This window comes from Mytilus galloprovincialis, chromosome 4 (genome assembly GCF_965363235.1).
Source record: "Mytilus galloprovincialis chromosome 4, xbMytGall1.hap1.1, whole genome shotgun sequence".
Classification (NCBI taxonomy): domain Eukaryota; kingdom Metazoa; phylum Mollusca; class Bivalvia; order Mytilida; family Mytilidae; genus Mytilus; species Mytilus galloprovincialis.
The window spans coordinates 64,792,400-64,816,258 of NC_134841.1; the positions used below are offsets into that span (position 1 = coordinate 64,792,400).

A 23,859-nucleotide genomic window follows, 5' to 3' on the forward strand; every position below is an offset into this window, starting at 1 on the left:
AGGATGAAATTTGAAAAAAATAGGCAGGACAGGAGTTTTGAGTAAAAAAAAAAGGCAGGATGAGACACTTGCAAAAAAAAAAAGTCAGGATAAACTAAAAAAAAAAAGGCAGGACCGAACAGAGTGAAAAATAAAAAGGCAGGACAGAGATTACAGCTAAAAAAAAATGCAGGACAAAATTTTTCATCCTAGCCCCCCCATAAAAATCAAATGGTAGCTCCCTTAAACCTTACAGATTCGGTCGATTTATGGCGTGGGTTATGACGAAAAAACAATTTCTCACTATTACAACAGCTGATTTTTACAATCGTAAAAGGCAGTGTAGGGACAAAGCGCTGCTAATTAAGCTCTTGCAAACCGACAAATGTGTCCACATAGCACCATACATGATGTCATACCGATCCTTGTACGCCAGTTGTGTTTAAAAATACAAATGTATCTATTGGCTATTGAGCATTATCTTATATACTATTCTGCATTTAGTGAACTAAAAACTATTGTTTGATCGGTTGTCAGGTGAAATTTTCGAAAGTTAAAAAAAATTTAATCAATTAGTTTGTGCATCTTAAAGATCCACCTGTAAAGTGTGTTGTCAGGTACTTTCAGGAAAAAAATCGTTTTTCCAACTTGAAGCATGAATATATAAAAATAATAGAATCTTAAGCGAGATGATGTGTCAAGTATTTTTGCTTCATACGTTTTCAAGACAGAATAGTCAACTTTAATAAAGACGTTCGAAGGTGCACTTGATTTTCTGTTTTCGATGAAATTATTGCCAAAACTTAATAAATTTGTCCTCAACTTTTAATACTAATAATCTGTTACAATTTATGTACAAAGCTTTAATTCGGAATGAATTAAATTACAATGCAAAAACAATTTCCATTTTCATACTTTATGACTTGAGACGCGACTAGCTTTTTCAGAAAAGCTATAACTTGAATATTGGAAAAGTGAATATTTTTCGCGGGAATTCCGATTATCGCCCCTATTAATTGCTCTCTTTTACTGATTCGTCTGTCAACAAATGGCGACAATTGCAAGGACAGTCAGGGTTTGCATCAAATATACACAGTTTAATATGTTTTACATCACAAAATACAGCCATGAATTAACAATTCAATGTGCTGTTTAAGAATACTTTTAACTTTGATTAAACCCGAACCTTGAAATTAAAACGATCACAAACTTCCACATGCATATGGTAGGACAAATGCAAATCAAAACAATGTAAATTCGTTATAACTTTACAAATCAAATAGATGGGTATTTCTTAATTCAATAGAAGTGTAAGTAAGTAATCCAAAGTCTTTGGCTGTATGAAGGCACCTCAATCATTGGCCTATTTTGAAATATAGTTTATAGAAGGTCATACATCAACCTCTCATTCAATACACTTTATCACTATTTGTCCGCCAGAACTGGATATCACACAGGTTCCCGTAAAATTTTGATGTCATTAAAACAAAATAATTGACGCCACAATGGAAAAGTGATTGATGTATAACGTTACGTCAAAAGTTCATGCACCCGAGTCAGCCGGGAATAGCAATAAGGTGTATGTCATCATGCACATAGACCAACTTCAATATAAAAAAAGAAGATATGATATGATTGCCAATGAGACAACTATCCTAAAGAGACCGAAAGACACTGAAATGACAACTATTGGTCACTATGACCTTAAACAATGAGCAAAGCCCATACAATTTACATCATATTCATCTTTAAAATAGAAAACAATTCAAAAGAGAAAACTAAGGGCCTAATCTATGTACAAAAAAATGATCAAAAACAAATATGTAAAGCATCAATACACATTACCACTGAAATACAGGCTCCTGACTTGGGACAATACTTACAGAATGTGGTTGGGTTAAACAGGTTAGTGGGATCATAACCAACCCCTAACCTGGGACAGTTGTGTAGCAGCTACCGGTAGTACAAAATAAGAACGAACTATAAAAATCTGTTGAAAAAAGGCTGAACTCATCAGATGGATACAAATACAAATCCCATCAACTAATAATAAAAAATAGCATCGAGAGTTGTCTCATTGGCACTCACACCACATCTTCCTATATCTATTTTAGACTTCTTCTTCTTCTTCCAGGTAAGGAACCGCATTCAATACTGAATGTTCATGGTTCCGTGCGAAAACTTTACGCAGTGTCGGGCAACACAGAAAGCTTTCTCTTGGCTATTTACAAATACATTTAAAACGTTCGCAAAAATATACAATTAAAATTATTTACAACTGAGTTTTCCTACTTCCTTTCAGAGCATGCCTTCAGGGCAGCTCTGAATCCCTCAACGGTGTTGGTCGCTGTGACTGTTGTTGGTAGGTTGTTCCAGTCCCTGATTGTCCTCGGGAAGAAAGATTGGCCGTAAGTGTCTGTACTTGTTCTTTCTTGGAAGAAGTGGTTTTTACCTCTGGTCCGGTTATCATTCGGTGTCAAATATTGGTGACGGTCTATATCTATAAGATCATGCTGGATCTTAAATAGCATGCATAATCTATTTGTTTTCCTCCGTTCTTCAAGACTTTCCCATTTAAGATTTTTAACCATATTTGTGACACAGCCAGGTGTTCGGTCTGTGAAGTTGTTATTCACAAATCGTGCAGCTCTTTTCTGGACCTGTTCAATTGCCTTGATTTTATTTTGGGCGGTCGGGTCCCATATTGTGCTTGCGTATTCCACTGCAGGTCTTACCATGGATACATATGCAGCTGCCTTTACAGGTTTTGTACAGCCTTTGAGGTTTCTACGTATAAATCCCAACGTTCTGTTTCCTTTGCCTACTGTATTGTCTATGTGTTTATCCCATGTTAGGTTGTTGCTGATGGTTACTCCAAGATATTTACTTGCTTCCTCTGTGTCTAGAGTATGACCGTGTAGCTGGTACGATGTTTGTATCACTGGTCTATTTTTTGGGGATATTCTGATGACAAGGCATTTTTTGGCATTGAAACTCATCTGCCATTTGTTTTCCCAGTCTTCCAATGCTGTTAAGTCCTTTTGAAGTAGTTCGCTGTCAGCTTGGTTGGTGATGGTACGAAAGAGTAGGCTGTCATCCGCGAACAATTTGGTCTCTGATGTAGATGCTGTTTCTGGCATGTCGTTTATGTAGGCCAGGAACAGTAATGGACCAAGGACTGTGCCTTGGGGTACACCAGAGAGTACTGGTACTTGTGAGGAGACAGCACCCTCTAATATCACGCTCTGCTTTCTGTTATGTAGGAAGGAGCGAATCCATTTATTGGTTTTGGGGTTGACGCCATAGTATTCCAGCTTGTGTAGGAGGCGGTGATGTGGTACCTTGTCAAATGCTTTTGCAAAGTCTAGCAGGATGATGTCTACTTGGCCGCTGCTTTTTAATTTTGATGCAATGTCGTTGATGGTTACGATTAGTTGGGATTCGCATGATCGTCTTTTGCGGAATCCGTGTTGTGCATCAGTTAGTATTTTATTTTTGTCAAAGTGGTCCATGATGTTACTATGTACAATATGTTCTAAGACCTTACACATGATGGAAGTTAGAGATACTGGTCTGTAGTTAGATGCTAGGTGCCTTTTGTCTTTTTAAAAAAGTGGAACTACATTGGCATCTCTCCAATCTTGCGGGACTTCACCAGTGTTCAATGATGTTTGGTATAGGTCTGTGAGTATCGGAGCAAGTTGTTCTGCTGCTTTCAGTATAAAGGCTGGTATTGAGTCGGGACCAGTAGCTTTATGCGGTTTCAGGTTTTTTAACAATTTGTGGACTCCGTTGGTACTAATTTTTATGTACTTCATGGTGTAGTATGGACTTTTTCCTTTATCTGGAAAGTTATTTAGGTTTTCTTTGGTAAATACTGACTGGAATTGGTCGTTTAAAATGTCAGCTTTGCTCTTGTTTACTTAATTATCAATCAGTTCACATCCAACATCCAATGGATTTAAATTAGTGAAAAGACATCATATGGGGACGAAGTCCCCAATTATGGTAGAAAAATCAATAAGAAAAAAAAAAATCGGGAAAATTTCCCGAATTTTTCATTTTACTAATGAACTCAAAATCGTTAACTTTTTTTCAGATCTACTTCCTGTTCTGGTTTTCACCGCAATCGCGCAGAAATCTACTTCCTTTTCCGGTCTTGTTTGCATGAGACTTTGAATAAAAAATATATTTATTAGTCTAGTAAAATATAAGATTAGAACTCAATACAAATTCATTTTTAATAATTGTTTGATATGAAAAAAAACGTTACCTGATGAAAGCATTTCTTTTGTTTACATTGAATATGACATTATAACTTAAAGAACATCACAGCTGAATCCCTAACAACAGAACCAAAATCGGGAACGTTACGGTATTTCTGTTTCTTTTATCAACATGTTTGAATTAAAAAAAATAATACATACAGACTTCGTCCCCATTCACAGGTTATGCATGCCTCATATTAAACAGTTGAAGAAAAACATGACCTTGTGCAATGCCAAATTACAGGTATCAAGTTTATTTTTACCTGAGACATATAATACAATATAATATTATAATATAATTGTATTACATGTCTCTGTTTTTACCCTGGTTTCATATCCTTCCTGCGCCAAGTCAATCGGACACAAGTCATTCCTAGTTGAACAGATCTAGACTCAAGTCAATTTTGTCCCTTCAAGAAAAATATTTAAAAGGGATTTATATATTATTTGCTTTTTAGTGTAGCAAGTCTTAGATATAAATAGCCAATAAAGAACTTTCTGTGTTTCAATAAACTTCTTCTTCTAAAAAAATCATTGAGTGATAAACAGCACAACATATGAACAAACAATAAAAATTAGTTGAAAAAGGTTGTTTGGATTACAAGAATACATTGCAATGATTGTACACATGTTCTAGTGAATATGAGTTACATTTAATAATACGATCTAGATAACAATACAATACAATGTTCCATATATGAAGAGAATTTAAAATAATGGAAAATTTATTTCAGAAACATGTTCATGAAATTATTGTCATATGTTTATATGAACTTTTGTAAATTAAGATCCTAGAACAGGCAAATTATGCTGTACAGAAAAATAAGCTATGTTCTATGTTCAGAAATGATAAATTCTCATGTGATTCATATTTATATAAGTTTTATTTTTTTCAGGCTGTTGCTCCACATGTGCCAAAAATAAAATTTCCCCCTAGAAATAAAGGTATGTATTTGTTTACAGATATATACATTGTTTATGTCGCAAGTTGTTGGATTTTTGGCATATACTGATAGAAAGATCAATGTTTTATATAGGAGTTAACATTTGGTGTTATTGTCTCTATTAAATTTTGAATTTGTGAGAAATTGTTTTTTGTGGCTTCAAGTTAACAAAAATTTCATCTATAAAGTATATGAATTCACCATTATTTACCTTTAAATTTCTATTTCATGTACCTTTGTAAGTTACAATATTCATAGATTTATTTTTGTTAGCTCATGTCAGCATAATCTCTGTATTGTGAAACCTGACAGTTCTTAGCTATTTCAAGAGTGACACATAGGGATCACTTCCGCAGTCCTGTGTCTTCATCAGTTTTACTCTGTTAATCTCTAACACCTTAAAAATTGCTTGATAACTTTATCAACAAAATTTGTTGAAATTCTTTTGAAGGACACATACTTGTGAACGCTATTCAAATTTGCATGACATTGGGGTTTTCCAATACCCAAAGTAGACTTTGCACCTGTTCTAAGTCAGGAATCTGATGTACAGTAGTTGTCGTTTGTTTATGTAATTTAAGTGTTTCTTGTTTCTTGTTTTTTATATAGATTAGACCATTGGTTTTCCCGTTTGAATGGTTTTACACTAGTAATTTTGGGGCTCTTTATAGCTTATTGTTCAGTGTGAACCAAGGCTCCGTGTTGAAGGCTGTACATTGACCTATAATGGTTTACTTTTATAAATTGTTATTTGGATGGAGAGTTGTCTCATTGGCACTCACATCACATCTTCCTATGTCTATTTGACATTTCTGTTTACGCATAATATTCAGAGACACCAGATGACAGACACATATCTTCCTTGGAGAACCCAAACATTTTTTCTTTTAAGAAGAATACTTTATTTTGCCTCAATTTAATCCAGTCCCATAGAATATTCTGTTTTCCAAATATGGCATTCAACAGAAATATTCTTGTTGCATTTTATGATGATTTGATTATTTTTTGCTAAAATACCAGGTGAGCGATACAGAGAATCCTTGAAGCTTCTAGTTATCCTACACATTGGAAATAAGAATAGTACTGAGTCTACTGAGACAATTAAACAAACACAATTTCAATCTGTTTTTACTAGACTAACTAGAGACAGTATATATATACAATATAGCTTTTTAAGTATACAATGTACTATACATTTGTTACAGACTTTGATGCTTACAATAAGGGTAGAATTAATTAATCATTATGCTTTAGTGATGCAGCAAATTCATGATAAATTGTGTTCCAAATTTATACTGCAGATAATTATATAAAGAGCAAGAACAATATGGAATATCATTATAAAAAGGGCCCTTATGAAACCTTTATTAATTCAATGTTTTAAAAAAGCATGCACTTGATGAAGGTCATCTGGACATTTATGGCTTACTTTTAACAAATAGTGACTTGGATGGAGAGTTGTGTCAGTAACACTCAAACCACATCTTCTTATATCTATCTTTGCAACCCCTTGTGTAGTCCGAGATTACTGTGACCTCCAACGGCTGTTTTGCCAGACAAGCTTGAGCCATGGGTCAACAGTTGTTGGGACTACCTCTTGTGATAAGAAATATGTCTTAATTTGTGGCAGCTGACATGACATATAGTTAGCGGAGGGGGTATTAAGTTTTACCCTTGTCTGTATGTACTTCCCGAAATTGGTTTCCATTCTCCAACTTTAGTTTGCTTCAACCAAATGTTATGTAACTTATACACAATGCTAATTACCACAAAACACAGGTCAAGTTTGAATTTTGGTGGCTTCACTTTTACCGTTCTAGAGCTATGACCCTTTACAAATGGAAAAATTGATGAATTTTTCGTTTTCGTTCTCTAATTTAACTATAGCTCAAGGTATATGATATATGTTTTTAATTGATATTTTTTGGTCTTTAGCAGATTTTTCCTTCAAACCTGAAGCACCAGTATTATCTTCTGTTACACAGACATCAACCTCTCCAACAGCTAGTAGGTCATCCTCACAAGGACCTGTGATAGACTTTTCTGAATTACCACCCCGGTATCAAAGAAAACCAATAAGCCAAGAGGAAATGGAATATATTGAGGTAATGAAGTTGTTTGAGCATTGTGAGGTTTCTATTATTTTTTTTTAACAAAGATTTAGTCTTGACACTGTGGATTCATTAATTTTTATAGATTCCATTTTTTGTTGATATTTAACTTCATGATTTTGCATACATTTGCATATACCCCTACAGATTTTTTTTAATTCTTTAAATGTTTGAATTTGTTATTCATCTATTACTATGAAATCCATGAAAATTGGAATTCATGGTCACATCAAATTCAGTAATTCTAAATAGTACTGTAAATCAAAAAAAGTTTATTTTTAAGGTTTTATTAGAAATAACCTAAATATTAAGCTCCAGTCATGTTCGTCTCTTGCGTGTAAATTTTTGGCAAATTTTTATAAAAATTGCATCAGGTTTGTTATAAGAATTTTCTGAAACAGGTTTGAAAATCAGTGTAACTAAATTATTTAAAAAAAAAAACGTTATGCCCCTTGGAAATATTGTCTATATGGAATATTGCATTGTAAGCACTTTAAAGTACAATTTTTGCCAGATTTTTATCAAATTTATTTCAAAAGTTTATATTGGCATGTTATAGGCAATTTGTAAAATTAGTGCAGATGAAATATTTTCAAAACAGTTGTGCCATTGGAAATATTAATTATATCAGAAATTGCATTGCATTTGCTCTCAAGCTTTCACCTTGGACATATGAAATATGTGCAAAGCAGGGAACATTGGAACTATTTTATATTTTTTTATTTTCAGGATTTTTGGGTTTCTCAGTCCAAAGCATAGATTTTACATTTTAAATTATATTATTTAGATATAGAAGTGTTCAAACATTGTCCATAGAAGAATTACACATTTTTTAAATTACATGTCAACATTGCAATTTTTTTTTTATAAATTGGTAACCACTAAAAATATGAAAAAACGGTACCAGAAAAGCATATGATTGTTAATGGAAAACATTTCTAACAATTCATAAATGATAAAAAAAAAATGCCTTGCACAACTGCTTCTATTAATTCAGAAATAATTCATTTAATTTACATGAAATCGAAATAATAAATGCATGCAACAATTTTTAGTTTACAGTATTTAAAGTTTAGACACTATGACAGCTACATATCACACTTTAAGATTTTACTTCAGTTACAGTTCATTTTTATTTTGCAGAGAGGAGGACCTGCTTGATAGTACTTGATAATGGACAGTTACAGATGAATTTTATATTTATTTACATGATACATAAGTAATAGACGAAAGACATATGTTAGAAGTATGAATGTGTATTTTCATTAAAAAAAAAATAAACCCTTATTTCAATATAATTACCTCCCTTTACAGAGATGATATTGAATTCTTTAGTGCCACCCTAGAGTGACAGTTTTTAAAATTCTATATTGTGAAGGTCTAGTAATAAGAGTCATATCAACAGTGTATTTAATTGGTGTGATATTGATTACTATTAATAAAAGAGGAGAGATGACCAAGAACTTGAGGTATAGACCTCTGACCAAAATTTTTATAGTTTATATGAAAATATGGAGATGTGACTTAATTCCCAATGAGACAACTCTTCATTAGAGTCTAAATTACGAGGATAAAAACAATAAGAGTATCTTCAATAATGAGAAAATTCATACTATATAGGCAGTTATGAAAAGTGCCTACATGAAAAATGTGAAATTACTCAAATTAGAAAACTGATAGCCTTGCTGCTGTAATCATTTCAAATTGAAAATCAAACCATCCAGAAGTCAATTCCTAAAAACTGACAGAAAAAAATTGAAGATCATTGTGCAGAAAACTAAATATAGAATGTGTTCGTGTGACACATGGCTCTCACCAATATACAAATGTAGTGTTGGCAGGAGTAGTTTCAGTTTATCTACTGATAGAATTGGCTGGGTCAAAAGTTCTGTTATAAATATCCTTTATTTAGGCAGTCAATGCATTAAATAAACTGAACATGAACCATCCATCCTCTACAAGCTGCTATGGACAATATTGCAACACCATATATGTTATCTATGCACCAGCAATCAAGTTATTTTGCACATCAACAGAACATCAGAATTGCAAAAATCATACAGATCGATACAAATAAATTGTATTTTCTTATTTTAGAAGGGACACTTAATCTGTGTGATTTTTGTCTAATCTGCAGAATGCAAAACATAGCGATTACAACCATGTAACAGCATAAACTACAAATGCATGTTTAAGTGACTGCTTAAAAAGCAAATTCTTTCTTGTTTCTTTTCAGCAAAATACTCAATTATTATGAGAAATAGATTAACTATATTTGGAATATTGGATTACCAGTATAACAAGATCAAGATTTCATGGATCAGTGATCAAGGTTAAGTTTTTTTATCAAGTATCAACTACTTATCTTGGATACTATAAGCAAAAGGTCAACTATATTTAGTGTGTGGAATGATTGCAAGGTGTATATGTCAGCATGGCAGGCATGGCATTATTTTAGCAAAGTATCAGCAGACTCTTTGGTGTACGGTACATATAAAAAAGAAAGATGTGGTGTGATTGCCAATGAGATAATTCTTCATAAGAGACCAAATGATGCAGATATTAACAAACATAGGGCCTTCAACAATAAGCAAAGCTCATACTGTATAGACTAGTCCGCTATAAAATGCCCTGAAATGACAAATGCAAAACAATTCAAATGAGAAAACTTACTGCCTTATTTATGTACAAAAAGATTCTTTAAAAAAAAAATATGTAACAGCAACAAACGACAAACACTGAATTATAAGCTCCTGACTTAGGACAGGCATATCCATACAGAAAATGGCGGGTTAAACATGTTTGCATGGTCCCAACCCTCCCCTAACTTCTTACCTTGGCGTAATAGTACAACATAGGAATGAATTACTAGTATACAGTTCAGTTGTGAAAGGTTTAACTATCTGGACTGATGAATACAAATAGAAATACATCTAACAAGAACAGTGGATATGGGAGGGTATTTGCACATCCCAACAACAAGAAAGAACACTAAGTACAGATCTCGGAGTACACATCTGTCTGGCAAGTTTCGTCCGACCTTGACCTGGTTTTCATGGCTTAGTAGTTAATGTTAAGTTTTTGTCGAGCCTGCAACTTTTGTTGCAGAAAGCTCGACATAGGGATAGTGATCCGGCGGCGGCAGCGTGGCTAACTTCTTAAAAGCTTTATATTTTAGAAGGTGGAAGACCTGGATGCTTCATACTTTGTATAAAAATGCCTCATGTTATGAAGTTTCCGTCAGTCACATGTCCAATGTCCTTGACCTCATTTTCATGGTTCAGTGACCACTTGAAAAAAAAGTTCAAATTTTTTGTAATGTTGAATTCTCTCTTATTATAAGTAATAGGATAACTATATTTGATATGTGCGTACCTTGCAAGGTCCTCATGTCTGTCAGACAGTTTTCACTTGACCTCGACCTCATTTCATGGATCAGTGAACAAGGTTAAGTTTTGGTGGTCAAGTCCATATCTCAGATACTATAAGCAATAGGGCTAGTATATTCGGTGTACGGAAGGACTGTAAGGTGTACATGTCCAACTGGCAGGTGTCATCTGACCTTGACCTCATTTTCATGGTTCAGTGGTTATAGATTAATTTTTGTGTTTTGGTCTGTTTTTTTCATACTATATGCAATAGGTCTACTATATTTGTTATATGGAATGATTGTAAGGTGTACATGTCTAGAGGGCAGATGTCATGTGACCTTGACCTCATTTTCATGGTTCAGTGGTTATAGTTAAATTTTTGTGTTTTGGTCTGTTTTTTTCATACTATATGCGATAGGTCTAATATATTTGTTGTATGGAATGATTGTAATGTGTACATGTCTAGCGGGCAGATGTCATGTGACCTTGACCTCATTTTCATGGTTCAGTGGTCAAAGTTAAGTTTTTGAGTTTTGGTCATTTTATCTAATACTATATGTCATAGGTCAACTATATTTGGTGTATGGAAATATTTTATGATCTTTATGTCAGTAGCCCAGGTTTCTTTTGACCCTGACCTCATTTTCATGGTTCATTGCACAGTGTTAAGTTTTGTGTTTTGGTCTATTTTTCTTAAACTATAAGTAATAGGTCAACTATATATGTTGTATAGAAGCATTGTTAGCTGTACATGTCTGCCTGTACAATCTATGACTATCATTTTGAATACCTGTACTTTGTTGATCCTTTACGTTCTGTATTTCTGAATTTGCGAGACTGTGGTGAGATTGACTTGTTACTATTGGAATGTCATCTGCATGATTTATTCTCGCCTTGATATTTCGACAGTTACTCTTTGGATGAGGTAGCAGCCCTGGTTTTGTATGTTGTTGGATATTCTGGGGATTCAACATCTGGTTTGAATCGTTACGTCTTTGAACATTTGGCTGATTTGTATGAACGTTATAGTTTAAGTCGTTAGGCATACCATGTGGACGTGTTCCTTGATGTATATGTTGATTTATTACTGGTGTAGAGTGGGTATTAATTCCTGGCATCTGTTGTTGATTCACATTTGTTGGTGTTCTATAATGCAAATTCATATATGTTGGCATTGCATGGTGCTGATTCACATATGTGGGTGTTCCATAAGGTTGATTATACTGCTGATTCATATATGCTGGTGTTCCATTATAGTGATTCACATATTCTGGTGTTCCATGAAGTTGATTCATATATGTTGATGCGTCATTATAGTGATTCATATATATTGGTGTTCCATAATGCGGATTCATATAGGTTTGTGGATCATATGTTCTATTCATTCCTGAATGTAAATTTGGCATTGAGGTATATTGATTCATGTATGCTGTATGCATATTACTTGGTGTTCCCCTTTGAGCAATGCCTGGTTGTATTGGCCATTGTCCTGTGCATATATGTGGTAAAACAGGTGGATGCTGTTTTGCTTGTATTGCAATTTGAGTTGTTATGGCTGTTTGTATGCACATGTTTTGCATCATTTGGGTTTCAATTCCTCGTAGTCTTTGATCAAGGAGCATGTCTTTGATGTGATTTTGTGCCATATGATCTTGTTGGCAATATTCTCTTGCATGAGCATTTTGATTTGACGTCTGATTTTGATTTGACGTTTCTTTCCCAACTTGAATGGCATCAATGACAGTTTTCATGTGTCTTATTTCATTTTCTAGGTTCAGTATCCTAGTTTTTTGCGTCACTATTATTTCATCCTTCTCAGATGTTTTTATTGCTGGATTGGATTTAGTACATTTTCTCTTCTCACCTGTTTGTACTGGTGTTTTCCCTCCATTTTTTTTATCATTTGGTTGGCCTGCTGTGTTATCATCGGTGAGTCTTTTACCCGTTTTGCTTGGCTTTGGTGACTCGACTGATTTTAAAATGGTTTCTTCTTCTGGATCCGGTTGGAATGCATTTTGACTAGACTCATTAAGAGTGTTTTCATCTACACTTATCAGTTTTCTAGTACATTGTACTATCTCGCAACTGGCTATGTTTGTATCTTTATTTTTCTTTGCGTTATCTGCATTTTGTGGATGGTCTTTTTCTCTATTTGCATTTATATCATTTACTGGTTGAAGAGCCGCAATAATGTTGGATTCTTCATTAGCATCACATTCCAGATGGTTCCTATTTTCATATAACATATCATCGTTACAAAAACGGCATATATATTCAATATGTTTTAATGCTTCATTTCCAATGTTACTTGCGATGTTTTCACATTCATAATGGTACCAAAAGTCACACCGATCACATCCAATTCCATCGTCTACATATTTTCTACAGCCTGGACAGATATTTTTATCAGATTCTATATATTGAGTATCTAGAATTGGTCTATTGAAGTTCTTGGATTGGCTATTGTTCATATTTTTGAATTGGTCAGCCTGATCATTTTCTGGATGGATTTCCTTGTTGGTTATGGACTTCTGTATCACTTTAGAAGTGTAGTTTTTCATCTGAGAGAGATAAGATTCAATACTTTGGTTGAGGAGTTCTATTTCGTTGTATTCCTTTTTTACTTTTTCGCATAGGCTATCGAATATATCATTTATAAATAGGTCCACTCTTTTACCATTCACATTCATTGAGCAGCTGGTATGATAGAGATTGATTGTAAACTTCAGCATAGTGCCTACTTGGCCATTTTGTTTTTTATTGTATACTCGATAACAGGAGTCAACAGTTAACCCTGCGTTTTCCACGCCATCTTGTTTTTGTACAACTGAATACGATTTGCATTCCTCAGAATTATATAGTATTTCATGGATCTCTTTCTTTATAATTTCATAGGCTCCAGTACTCATTTCAACGACGAAATTCTTTCCTGATTTTAATTCATACATGAGATGTTGTCTTTTGCACGCTTCTGATTTCTTTTGCAATGCTTTCTCCTTGTCTAATGTATATGATCTTGTGTTTTTTGAGGATGGATGTAAATCTCCCATGGAAAAGGTTTTCCTCATCTTTCTGAGCTCCATTTTTACTTTTTCTACCTTTCTTATTAATTATTTATTTATTTATATAATCTTTTATTTATTATTTCTTATCTTTCTATCTTCATTAAATTTGAAGTTGCTTAATTTATATTCCACTAGATATTGCTTTATTTATCAAAGGTTTCAGGACTTTGATCTAAATAGGTTATTCCAAGTGAGCACAATGGTTTAGCGCGGAGTCCCACACTGACCTTACTCAGTATTTGGATAACCAGTCACAATGTTATGGTATAGCGCGGAATCCCACGCTGACCTCAAATTTTGATGCCCTGATTCCTTCAATAATATAAAGTTGGATTTTTTTTCTCTTATTATTATAGCAATTTGTTCTGCCCTTATTATCTGCTATGCACTATAATAGGTTAAATGTCAATTTTGTTTTTTTTTCTTTTTTTTTTTTTTTTTTTTTCTTTCTATTTTTTTTCTTATATTATTCTTTTTACTACACTATAGCTATAGCAATCTGCTTTAACAGAAAATAACTTAGTTTGCTACATCTATTTATTTACATATTTATTTATTTATTCTCTTAATAAAAAAATAAACTAGAAAAAATCTTTAATCAGTTACAAGTCTCAGGACACTGGCCTATATAAGCTAATCCAGGTGAGCAACTTGGTATAGCGCGGAGTCCCACACTGACCTTACTCAGTATCTGGATAACTACAATAATGGTATAGCGCAGAATCCCACGCTGACCTCTAGATTTTGTTGTCCTAAATCTTATAATACCCTATATACCTTGTTATGAATTTCAAGTATGCTATCTTTTCCTTATCACCTGGTGTAATTAAATCATAAACACTACAATTTCTTTTTTGTTTTGTTTGCTTTCTCTATAGTAAAATGTTTTTACAATATATTTCCAAGTCTTATTTAGATATAGCTTAATTGAAAGTTATTTTTTTTTCCCTTTCTCTATAACCTTTTCTAATTCCAGAATTATTGTTTTTTTTTTTTATTCTTTATTTATTTATATTATATTGCCCTTAATCCTACAAGAGGTGATATTTTATTATTATTATTATTATTCTACAGAATTATTATTTAAATCTGGTTCTCTGGCTTCAAGATGGTTGCCTGGTATCCAGCAGTCTTTAATCGTTTGTAGAGTGAATTTCATTAGCCAGGCTCTGGCTAGGTGGTAGTTAGGATGTATCCCGTCGTATAGTAGGGTGATATTGTACAATCGACGGCTCTTGGTGTCTCCGTGTCTATTGCTTTCCGTCTTGCCTTTATATTTTTTGGCTTGTCTATTTGAAGTTCTGTACAAGTCGGAGTTAAAGTTTGAAGGCTTGTGATTATTTTCTTGATTAATTTGTTGTATTGCTTGGTTTACTGCAATCAGGCGCGTAGCTCCCTATACGCTAACACGCAGTTGCGTGCACATCGATTCGGCAAGCAAAAAAAAATGCCCAAATAAAAATTTATAAATTAATTATGGTTAAAGGAAACACATATGTTGTCACTTTTTTAATTGATGAACTTTCATTAAATAACGGCATTTCAAATTAAACGTTTTATTGGAGATCATGTAAAAATCGGACAGTAACTTGTATTTTTTAACAGATTTGAATTTATCATACTCAGTCTAAGACGTGAAGTTTCGGAGCACATTTTACAGAGTACGGCTTATCTGTTTGCGATGCGATGTACCAATCGAGATTTATCGAAACCCTTTGATATTATTGAAAATATGCCGAGGCGATGTATTCGACAGACTTCCAGAGCCAATCACCCTGAAAACACGCCAAAAAAGCATTGGAAAGTCTCATTATATTTTGCGTTCACACACGTACACCATATGATAATGGAATTGGAGAGTAGAGGGTGTCTGGTATTATCAGAAAATAGCTTCTTTGTGTCGTACCTGCTTCCTCGTGTTGTAGGAAATATAACCAACGAATAATTCTCAACATTGTCTGAGACATACAAAATAACCTGGCATGTATTTGGCGGACAATTTCAAACGGGAGGTCGCTCGATGGAGAACACGTACGCTGGTTTATAACATCTCGCGAGTGCTACCATGCAGATCTATCAGTTTATTAAGTCTGTTGAAAACAAATGTACGATCAACAATTAACAACGTCAGGTTATCATCGCTAGCATTACTGCATATTGATCGGGATTTCAGTGTGAACGTTGACAAAGTAATAGAGAAGTTCGTTTCTGCTTAGACCCGAAGAGCAGATTTTTGTCAATGTTGATTAAATTCTGTAATTCAAAAATGTGTTGTTTATGTATTAAATTAACCATGATTTACTCTATTCAGAAGATTTAAGTATTAATAGTTTTACGTTCATAAATTGTTTATAAGTCCTATCTACATGTAGCTCCTCTTTATAAACCGTCCTATGACCGAAAACCGAAAAAAAAAAAAAAAAAAAATTCTGCATTAAAGGGTCCCAAATTTTTTTCGCCTCGCTCCGCTCGGCGGTAGTTGCTTGCACATCGTTTTCTTCTGGCTACGCCCCTGGCAATTATTTGACCTTCAAGTATATGATCTTCTTCTATTTGTTCTTCTTCCAAATCAACTGATCTTTTCTGTTTGTCTGCCTTCTCTCTTTGTTTTTTATTCCATTCAGTTATTGAAAAGAATGGAATTTCCAAAATGGTGCATTTGCTGTTGGGGGAGAGTTTTTCCAGATGTTTTATTATTTGTTTATATTTGGCTATAAGGTGGTCTACAATTTCCTGTGTATTTTGATATTTGATTTTTATACTCCTAGTTTTTCTGTTCAGGTCAGTGAAGTCACAGGTTCCGATTAAGATGTAGAGCCAGATATCTTTTTCAATGAGTTGAAGTTCAGTCTCAAGGTTTTCCTCTATCCAGGACAGAGCAGAATTTGCGTTTCTTCCTCCCTCACACCACCATGTAATGTCTCTATGTTGTGGATGAAATTTTTGTTTTTGGATTTTCGCACCAATGCTGTCGCCTAAAAGAACTGGTTTATATTTCTGCGGCCCTTCTGGTGTTGGTATTGGGCGATTTGCACTTTTCTTTAGTTTTGCCAATGACATGTATATATATAATTGATGAGTTTTAAATCTGTATCCACCGACTAAGCACAGACAACAATTATTTGTATCACCCGTTATACAAGCACAGACAATAATTCTTTGTATCACCTGTTATACAAGCACAGACCAACACTTATTACAATAAAATATAAAACGTTAAATGTTACTAACAAGTGGGCAAGCAATATGAAAATTTATAATGAAATTTGACAGGCTCGTTTCACGAGGTTAAATGAATAAATAAATACAGCAATAAAGTGGGAGGGTCTAAAACGCGGAAATGGAAAACGCGGAAATGAAAAATGAGTGTACTATAACTAATATCTTTGAAACCGCTAAAGCTAAATTAATAAATAAAACTGATTTTGAAAGCTAATATAATAGTCTATAAGATAAAATTAAAAAAATATATATTTGAATATGCTTTTTTACCGAAAAGTTGACCGGAAGGCTTTCTTAGTGCGACTCTGGCAACACATTTTTGAACATTAAAACTAAAATTCACGAAAAACCATATAACCCGGTCAAAGTCTGTAAATTGACTCTTAAAGATATTTAAATGACAAATAATATGATATAAAGAAAAAAATAAATATATTACTATAAAAGGACAAAAAGTTGACCGGAAGAACCCCTTGTACACAAATATTGAAATGAAATTTTCAACTTTGAATTAAAATTCACAAAAATATAAAAAGCCCGGTCAAAGTCTGTAAATTGACTCTTATAGACATTTAAATGACAAATAATATGATATAAAGAAAAAAATAAATGTATTACTATAAAAGGGCAAAAAGTTGACCGGAAGAACCCCTTGTACACAAATATTGAAGTGAAATTTTCAACTTTGAATTAAAATTCACAAAAATATAAAAAGCCCGGTCAAAGTCTGTAAATTGACTCTTAAAGACATTTAAATGACAAATAATATGATATAAAGACAAAAATAAATGTATTACTAAAAAAGGGCAAAAACTATACCGGTAGTCACCCTTGTATACAAATGATGAAGTGAAATTTTCACTTTGATACTAAAATTCACAAAAATATCTAAAGCCCGGTCAAAATCCTAAAAATGATTCTGAAAGACAATTCATTGACAAATAAAATGATATAGAAATATAAATACAAACCTCAAATTAGCAAAAAAAATGTTTCCCGGAAGCCTATCTTGTGTGTAAAATAATAAATAAAAAATTCAACTTCAAACTAAAATTTACGTAAAAATACATAAAGGTGACTGAACTTATGCTAGAATTTATAAAAAAAAGTAGATAATAAGTAATATGTAATAAAATTAATGAGCAAAACATTCAAATAAGATAGGAAAATCTAGACCGACATTCTCTTTAATGCTTTTGAATCTATCCCTTAATATTAAATTTTATAAAGATTTTCAACCGTAAACACTATATCATATAAGGTAATGATTATTAATTATTCTATTTTATTTATGTTTGATTGCCTTATTAAAGTATGTATTATTATATTAATTGATTAATAATTAGTTTTTTTTCGCTCGCATCATAGTATGTAAGGAATGTCGGCGTGTGGACTAATTTTGTTGTCACAAGTGAGCACGTGTCACCTTTACTGAATATCGGCATGTTGATATCAGTGTCACGTACCCGGGGGTACGCAACTGCGTTACTCTGGGTTTCGTACCAGAGTCGTTTCTCTGGATACAGTCAAGGCTCAAGAATGGGTGTGTCTAAACACTGCTAAGGAGTCCTTAGTGCACTAAGGACTGATAACATGCCACTAAGAATTAGATGGAGAGCTGTTACATGCAATTTCTTTTCATATTACGGTAGAAATTGATATTTAATGCATAAATTTCAAATTTTATAGAAAAATAATAATAAATTAAGGAGATATTCAACATTATTTAGACACGTGCCTGTTTTTCTTTGATATGCCGAAAATCCATGAACCGTTTGACACGTGTCGAATTACATATTAATTGATTACACGGGAATCCTTTTGGTAAAGTTGGATATTAATAAATGAATTGTTGTTGAAATTTTATTAACAAAAAAATCTGAATGAAGAAGTATTTTCTCAAGTGTATATTTCTTGTAAATAATAAATTTGTCACCAGAGAAATATATCTAATGTCGGATTTTTATTTGATGTTCATATTAATAAGTGACTGAAATACAAAATTTTATAGATATTTAATTCACATTTATATATATTTTTTTTAAAGTACGTGTTGAAGTTTGGATAACCGGCAGATGCTTGTTGCGTTTTCATTAAATTCATCTTGTTATTGGGCTGTGATAAGCCCGGTAGTACCGAAAAATTAATCTAATATTTCGTAGCTTCTTTGTCTCTTGAACCAATTTTATTTTTCAGGTGGTCGGACACATTATCTATAATGTGTTTTGTACCCGTATCTCTATTCTGTTTATTTTTTCTTGCAAGCGTGCTTTAATGTGGTGACAGGCGACGACGGACATGCGTTTGAACAATAGACTGGTTTGGAGCTGGAACACTTTAGTTTGTTTCTTATGGTGCACTGTTCAAAATTTATTTTCATATATGAAGACATTTTAAGAAATGTATAACTGGACAAAACGAAACCAATAAGATAATGCATTTTTACTACATGCAACACACTAAGTTCATATATGACCCGTTTGAGTAATATATTTCGGGCCTTCAACAGTAAGTAAAGCGCATAGCACATAGTCATTATTTCATAAATTATTTCGAACGATATGTTAAGCAGACAATTTGTTAAAAACAATACAAATCGGATTTCCTTCTGACATACTTGCCACAGGCATTTGTCTCAGAAAAAAAATTCCTATATACCTTTTCTGAGATAAGTGCCTGTGATACTTGTTCTTCTTTAAGAAAAGTAGATTTAAAGAAATTATAGTTGAAAATATTTCTGTCGGCTTTTTCTTTTTTTCGCGTGATATATTTAGGTTTAAATATTCTGATTATATTGCATTACAAAAAATAATTATTTACACATCATGTGGTAAAGGCATATTTTCAAGGCATTCATACGAAGCATTCTCTTTCTCTGTCAGAATTATATCTTTAGCTCTAAATTTACACATACTGAAAAAAAATTCGTGAATACTGTACTAAAAACTGTGGAACATTTTTAAAACATTTGTCTCTTTTATATATTTGAAAATGAAACTTAATCTGACTTAAAATCGGGAAATGATTTTTTTTAACTTCTTTTACTTTTAGAAGAATAATAAAATGTCGAAATATACAAACAAATAAGTACCGTATGAAGCCTTTGTAAACAAATATCAAGCTGGTTGAAAACTTGTGGTTTGGATAAACCCCATGAACGACACATAATTTTCTCTCTCTCAATTCCATCGTATTGTTTTAGTGAAACCATTTGTATATATACACGCATCTTTGTCGAAATTAAAATAAAAACAAAACACTTATCAATATATATATTTATTTTGTCTTCATATCTCTTACATAACAAGCTGACCACACTCTAACTTATTAGTCATTTAGTAGGCGCACATCAAAGTCGTGCACCTGTGGCAAATAACTTTGTCGGGAAAGAAGTAAAACAAAAACAAAATTATTTGTTCTGTAATCATTTTTCATAAGAACAACACATTTAATTATAAATATTAAGCATACATTTTTTTAGATACAATTGTTTATTACCTAAAATAAAAAGATTATGATTGTTTAATGAATTGTTTTGTCATTTGGCACGTGTCAAACGGTTCATTGATTTTCGGCATATCAAAGAAAAACGGGCACGTGCCTAAATAAAGTTGAATATCTTGTTTATTTATGATTATTTTTCTATAAAATTTGAAATTTATGCATGAAATATCAATCTCTAACATAATATGCAAAAATAATACACACAACAGCACTCCTTCTAGTCCTTAGTGGCATTGTATAGTCCTTAGTGCACTAAGGAGTCCTTAGCAGTGTTTAGACGTACCGCTCAAGAATTGGTAGCGTTATTTTATCAACTGAATATTCGGATTCTCTTTATATTGATGCTGGGCGTCAAAATTAAGTGGGCTTCGGGTATCAGACGATAAATGCCAAGGATGATAATTATAATGACATCCCGGTTTATAATGCTTTATTTAATATCTTGATATACTTTTGCTTGGCCAGTGCTTTCTAAAAGCAACGAAGTATTAATATACTGAGCCAGTGCTTTACTTGTAGCCTATTTCTAGTGTTCAGTCTATTTCATCAGTCCCTATTTCTAGTGTTCAGCCTATTTCATCAGTCCCTATTTCTAGTGTTCAGTCTATTTCATCAGTCCCTATTTCTAGTGTTCAGCCTATTTCATCAGTCCCTATTTCTAGTGTTCAGTCTATTTCATCAGTCCCTAATTTCCGAAAGTATGAATGCCGTTTTAAAAAGAGAAAATGATTGGAAAGAGCTACCAGTAGATTTGCTGGCTTTGGGTTTTTATTACATACAAAATTTTGAGAATTATGAAATTTTACGTGGACGTTCTGTTTAGGAAATTATCATTTGAAAAAAGAGTTTAGTAGAGCATTTATTTCACCATCAGATGTTATTTTTCCCAAAAGAATTGTAAGTCCTGATGAAGTTATTGAATATTTAAAAAACGACAAGCCACTTTTTCAGTCTAATTCTTTCCAATCTGACACTGATCCTTTAGGCAATTTAAATTCACAGGAAATCATAAAACAAACAAACTCTGATGAGAACACCAGTACTAATCAGGTCAAATTAGAAAATAATGAGGTAATAGTTAATCAACAACCTGTCATACAATACCCGACTGATAGCAGTCAACAAAGTTTGTCACGGTTTATTGTTGACAATCATTTAATTACTTTGGTTCCACGACAAGGTGCGTTTATTGTAAATGGCAGGAAAGGAAAATACTGTGCAACTCTTTTTCCAAAAGAAACATGTCAATGTGAATCATCATCTACTTGTTTTCATATTTTCATGTTTTCAAATGTTACTCGGTCGAAAACCACTGACAATTTTTTCAAGCATAGATGAATCGGTTCAATTTCTCAAACTGTGTCATGCACATGTTATTCAGTGTGTAGCAGAATATAGTCGATCTCCTTACCTTATACTTTGCTCTTATACGAATAATTTATGTGTAATTATGTTGTAACGTTTGCTTATATTCATTAATTGTATGTTCATTGAATCTCATTTATGAGGAATTAAAGATATGAATGAATGAATGAATGAATATTTTAGCTGCAAAAATGAGTATAGGGTTACAGTCAACACAAACAAATAACGTCGTTAGTTTAAGGGCACTTTCAAAAAATAGCAAGAAAAAAATTGACAAAAAATCAGGAAGAAAACAACCAAGAACAAATGATTCTGGAATTGAATTCGAACCTGCGTCAGATTCACAATTTTCTATAAATACTCCTTTAAAGCAAAAATTGATGACAACACCTTCAACGAATGGTAGCATAAAACCTAGTAAAACGCCTAAAATATCAACCGAATTTTCAACTCCTAAATCGAAAAAAAACTTGAACTAAGTGTAATCGAAGAAGATGCGGGAGAAACACATATTATAGATGAGAAAAAAAATTCTACCGAAATTAATTAATCACTCCCTGTGAAAAAAAGAAAGATAGACGATATCAACTTAGATGAAATGGTAACCCCCATCATGATATCATTATTTCAACACAAAATCTTCTGAAATTTGAGTTTCCAGGAAACAACTTTAGCGCCTGTTAAGGTAAATGGGTAAGTGAAACAGGTTTTCAATCACAAGAGTCACCAAGTGTACAAATACACCATAATGGTAATGCTCATTGGGTTTTGTCTCTTCAAACTAGAGATGGGAACATATATCTTCTAGACAGCTTATCATTAAATTTAACAACTTCATTAGAATATCAGTTAACGCAAATCTACGGTAAAGACTAGAAAAAATTATTAATAAGAATACCCGATGTCCAAAAACAACAAAACAGCATAGATTGTGGACTTTTTGCAATTGCAAATGCTCTTGAATTTTGTCAAACTGGGTTTAAAGGAGGTACTCATATCACATACGAACAAAAATATTTGAGAGAACATTTAATTCATTGTCTTGAAAATGGTAAATTCACACATTTTCCAAAAAATTATTTCGGTAAAACTCCTAAAAATCTGAAAACTAAAACCCACATTAGGTTGTGAAGGAAAAACCGGGCGTAAAATGTGAGATGTCTGGACACATCGGTCTTGTGCTAAAAAAAATATGAGAGGTGAAATTTTATAGTAATTTAAAGCCCCGATTTACAGTTTTGATAAATCTGAAATAAATCTTAAAAATGTTAACAATACCTATTCTTTAAATTAATTTGAATAATATTTATCCTACATAAATAGATAATAAATAGATAAATTAATGCCACTGAGTGTAGTGTATCAATAAATAATTAAGCAAAATAAGGAGAGAAAAAAAAAAACAAAAACAAAACAATAACTCTGCCAACGCCGGTCCCAAGCCCGGGTGAAAAAGGAGGAGGGTTGTTAATATTCAAATGGAACATATGAAATATCAGAAATGATAAGTATGTTGATACTATTGAAATAAAATTAAATGTAATAGAAATAGCAAGTTCAAAGTTGAAAATTTCACTTCAATATTTGTATACAAGGATGAGTTCCGGTCAACTTTTTGCCCTTTTATAGTAAAATATTTATTTTTGTCTTTATATCATATTATTTGTCATTTAAATGTCTTTAAGAGTCAATTTACAGACGTTAAGCGGGCTTTTTATATTTTTGTGAATTTTAATTCAAAGTTGAAAATTTCACTTCAATATTTGTGTACAAGGGGTTCTTCCGGTCAACTTTTTGCCCTTTTATAGTAATACATTTATTTTTTCTTTATATCATATTATTTGTCATTTAAATGTCTATAAGAGTCAATTTACAGACTTTGACCGGGCTTTTTATATTTTTGTGAACTTTAATTCAAAGTTGAAAATTTCATTTCAATATTTGTGTACAAGGGGTTCTTCCGGTCAACTTTTTGTCCTTTTATAGTAATATATTTATTTTTTTCTTTATATCATATTATTTGTCATTTA

The 23,859-nt window shown here is 32.6% G+C and overlaps 1 protein-coding gene across 2 annotated transcripts; it reads left to right on the forward strand.

Annotated features, from left to right (window-relative positions):
• The first annotated feature begins 968 nt into the window (after positions 1 to 968).
• LOC143072702 (alpha-ketoglutarate dehydrogenase component 4-like) lies at positions 969 to 8,589 on the forward strand. 2 transcript variants are annotated; one of them, XM_076247780.1, is made up of 4 exons: positions 969 to 1,054; positions 5,144 to 5,192; positions 7,127 to 7,296; positions 8,446 to 8,589. In XM_076247780.1, exons 1-4 carry the CDS (start codon positions 1,028 to 1,030, stop codon positions 8,461 to 8,463), a joined length of 264 nt encoding a protein of 87 aa, XP_076103895.1. In that variant the 5' UTR covers positions 969 to 1,027; the 3' UTR covers positions 8,464 to 8,589. The 2 variants fall into 2 exon arrangements, with proteins under 2 accessions (XP_076103895.1, XP_076103896.1); XM_076247781.1 differs by having other exon boundaries at positions 7,130 to 7,296.
• The last annotated feature ends 15,270 nt before the right edge of the window (positions 8,590 to 23,859 follow it).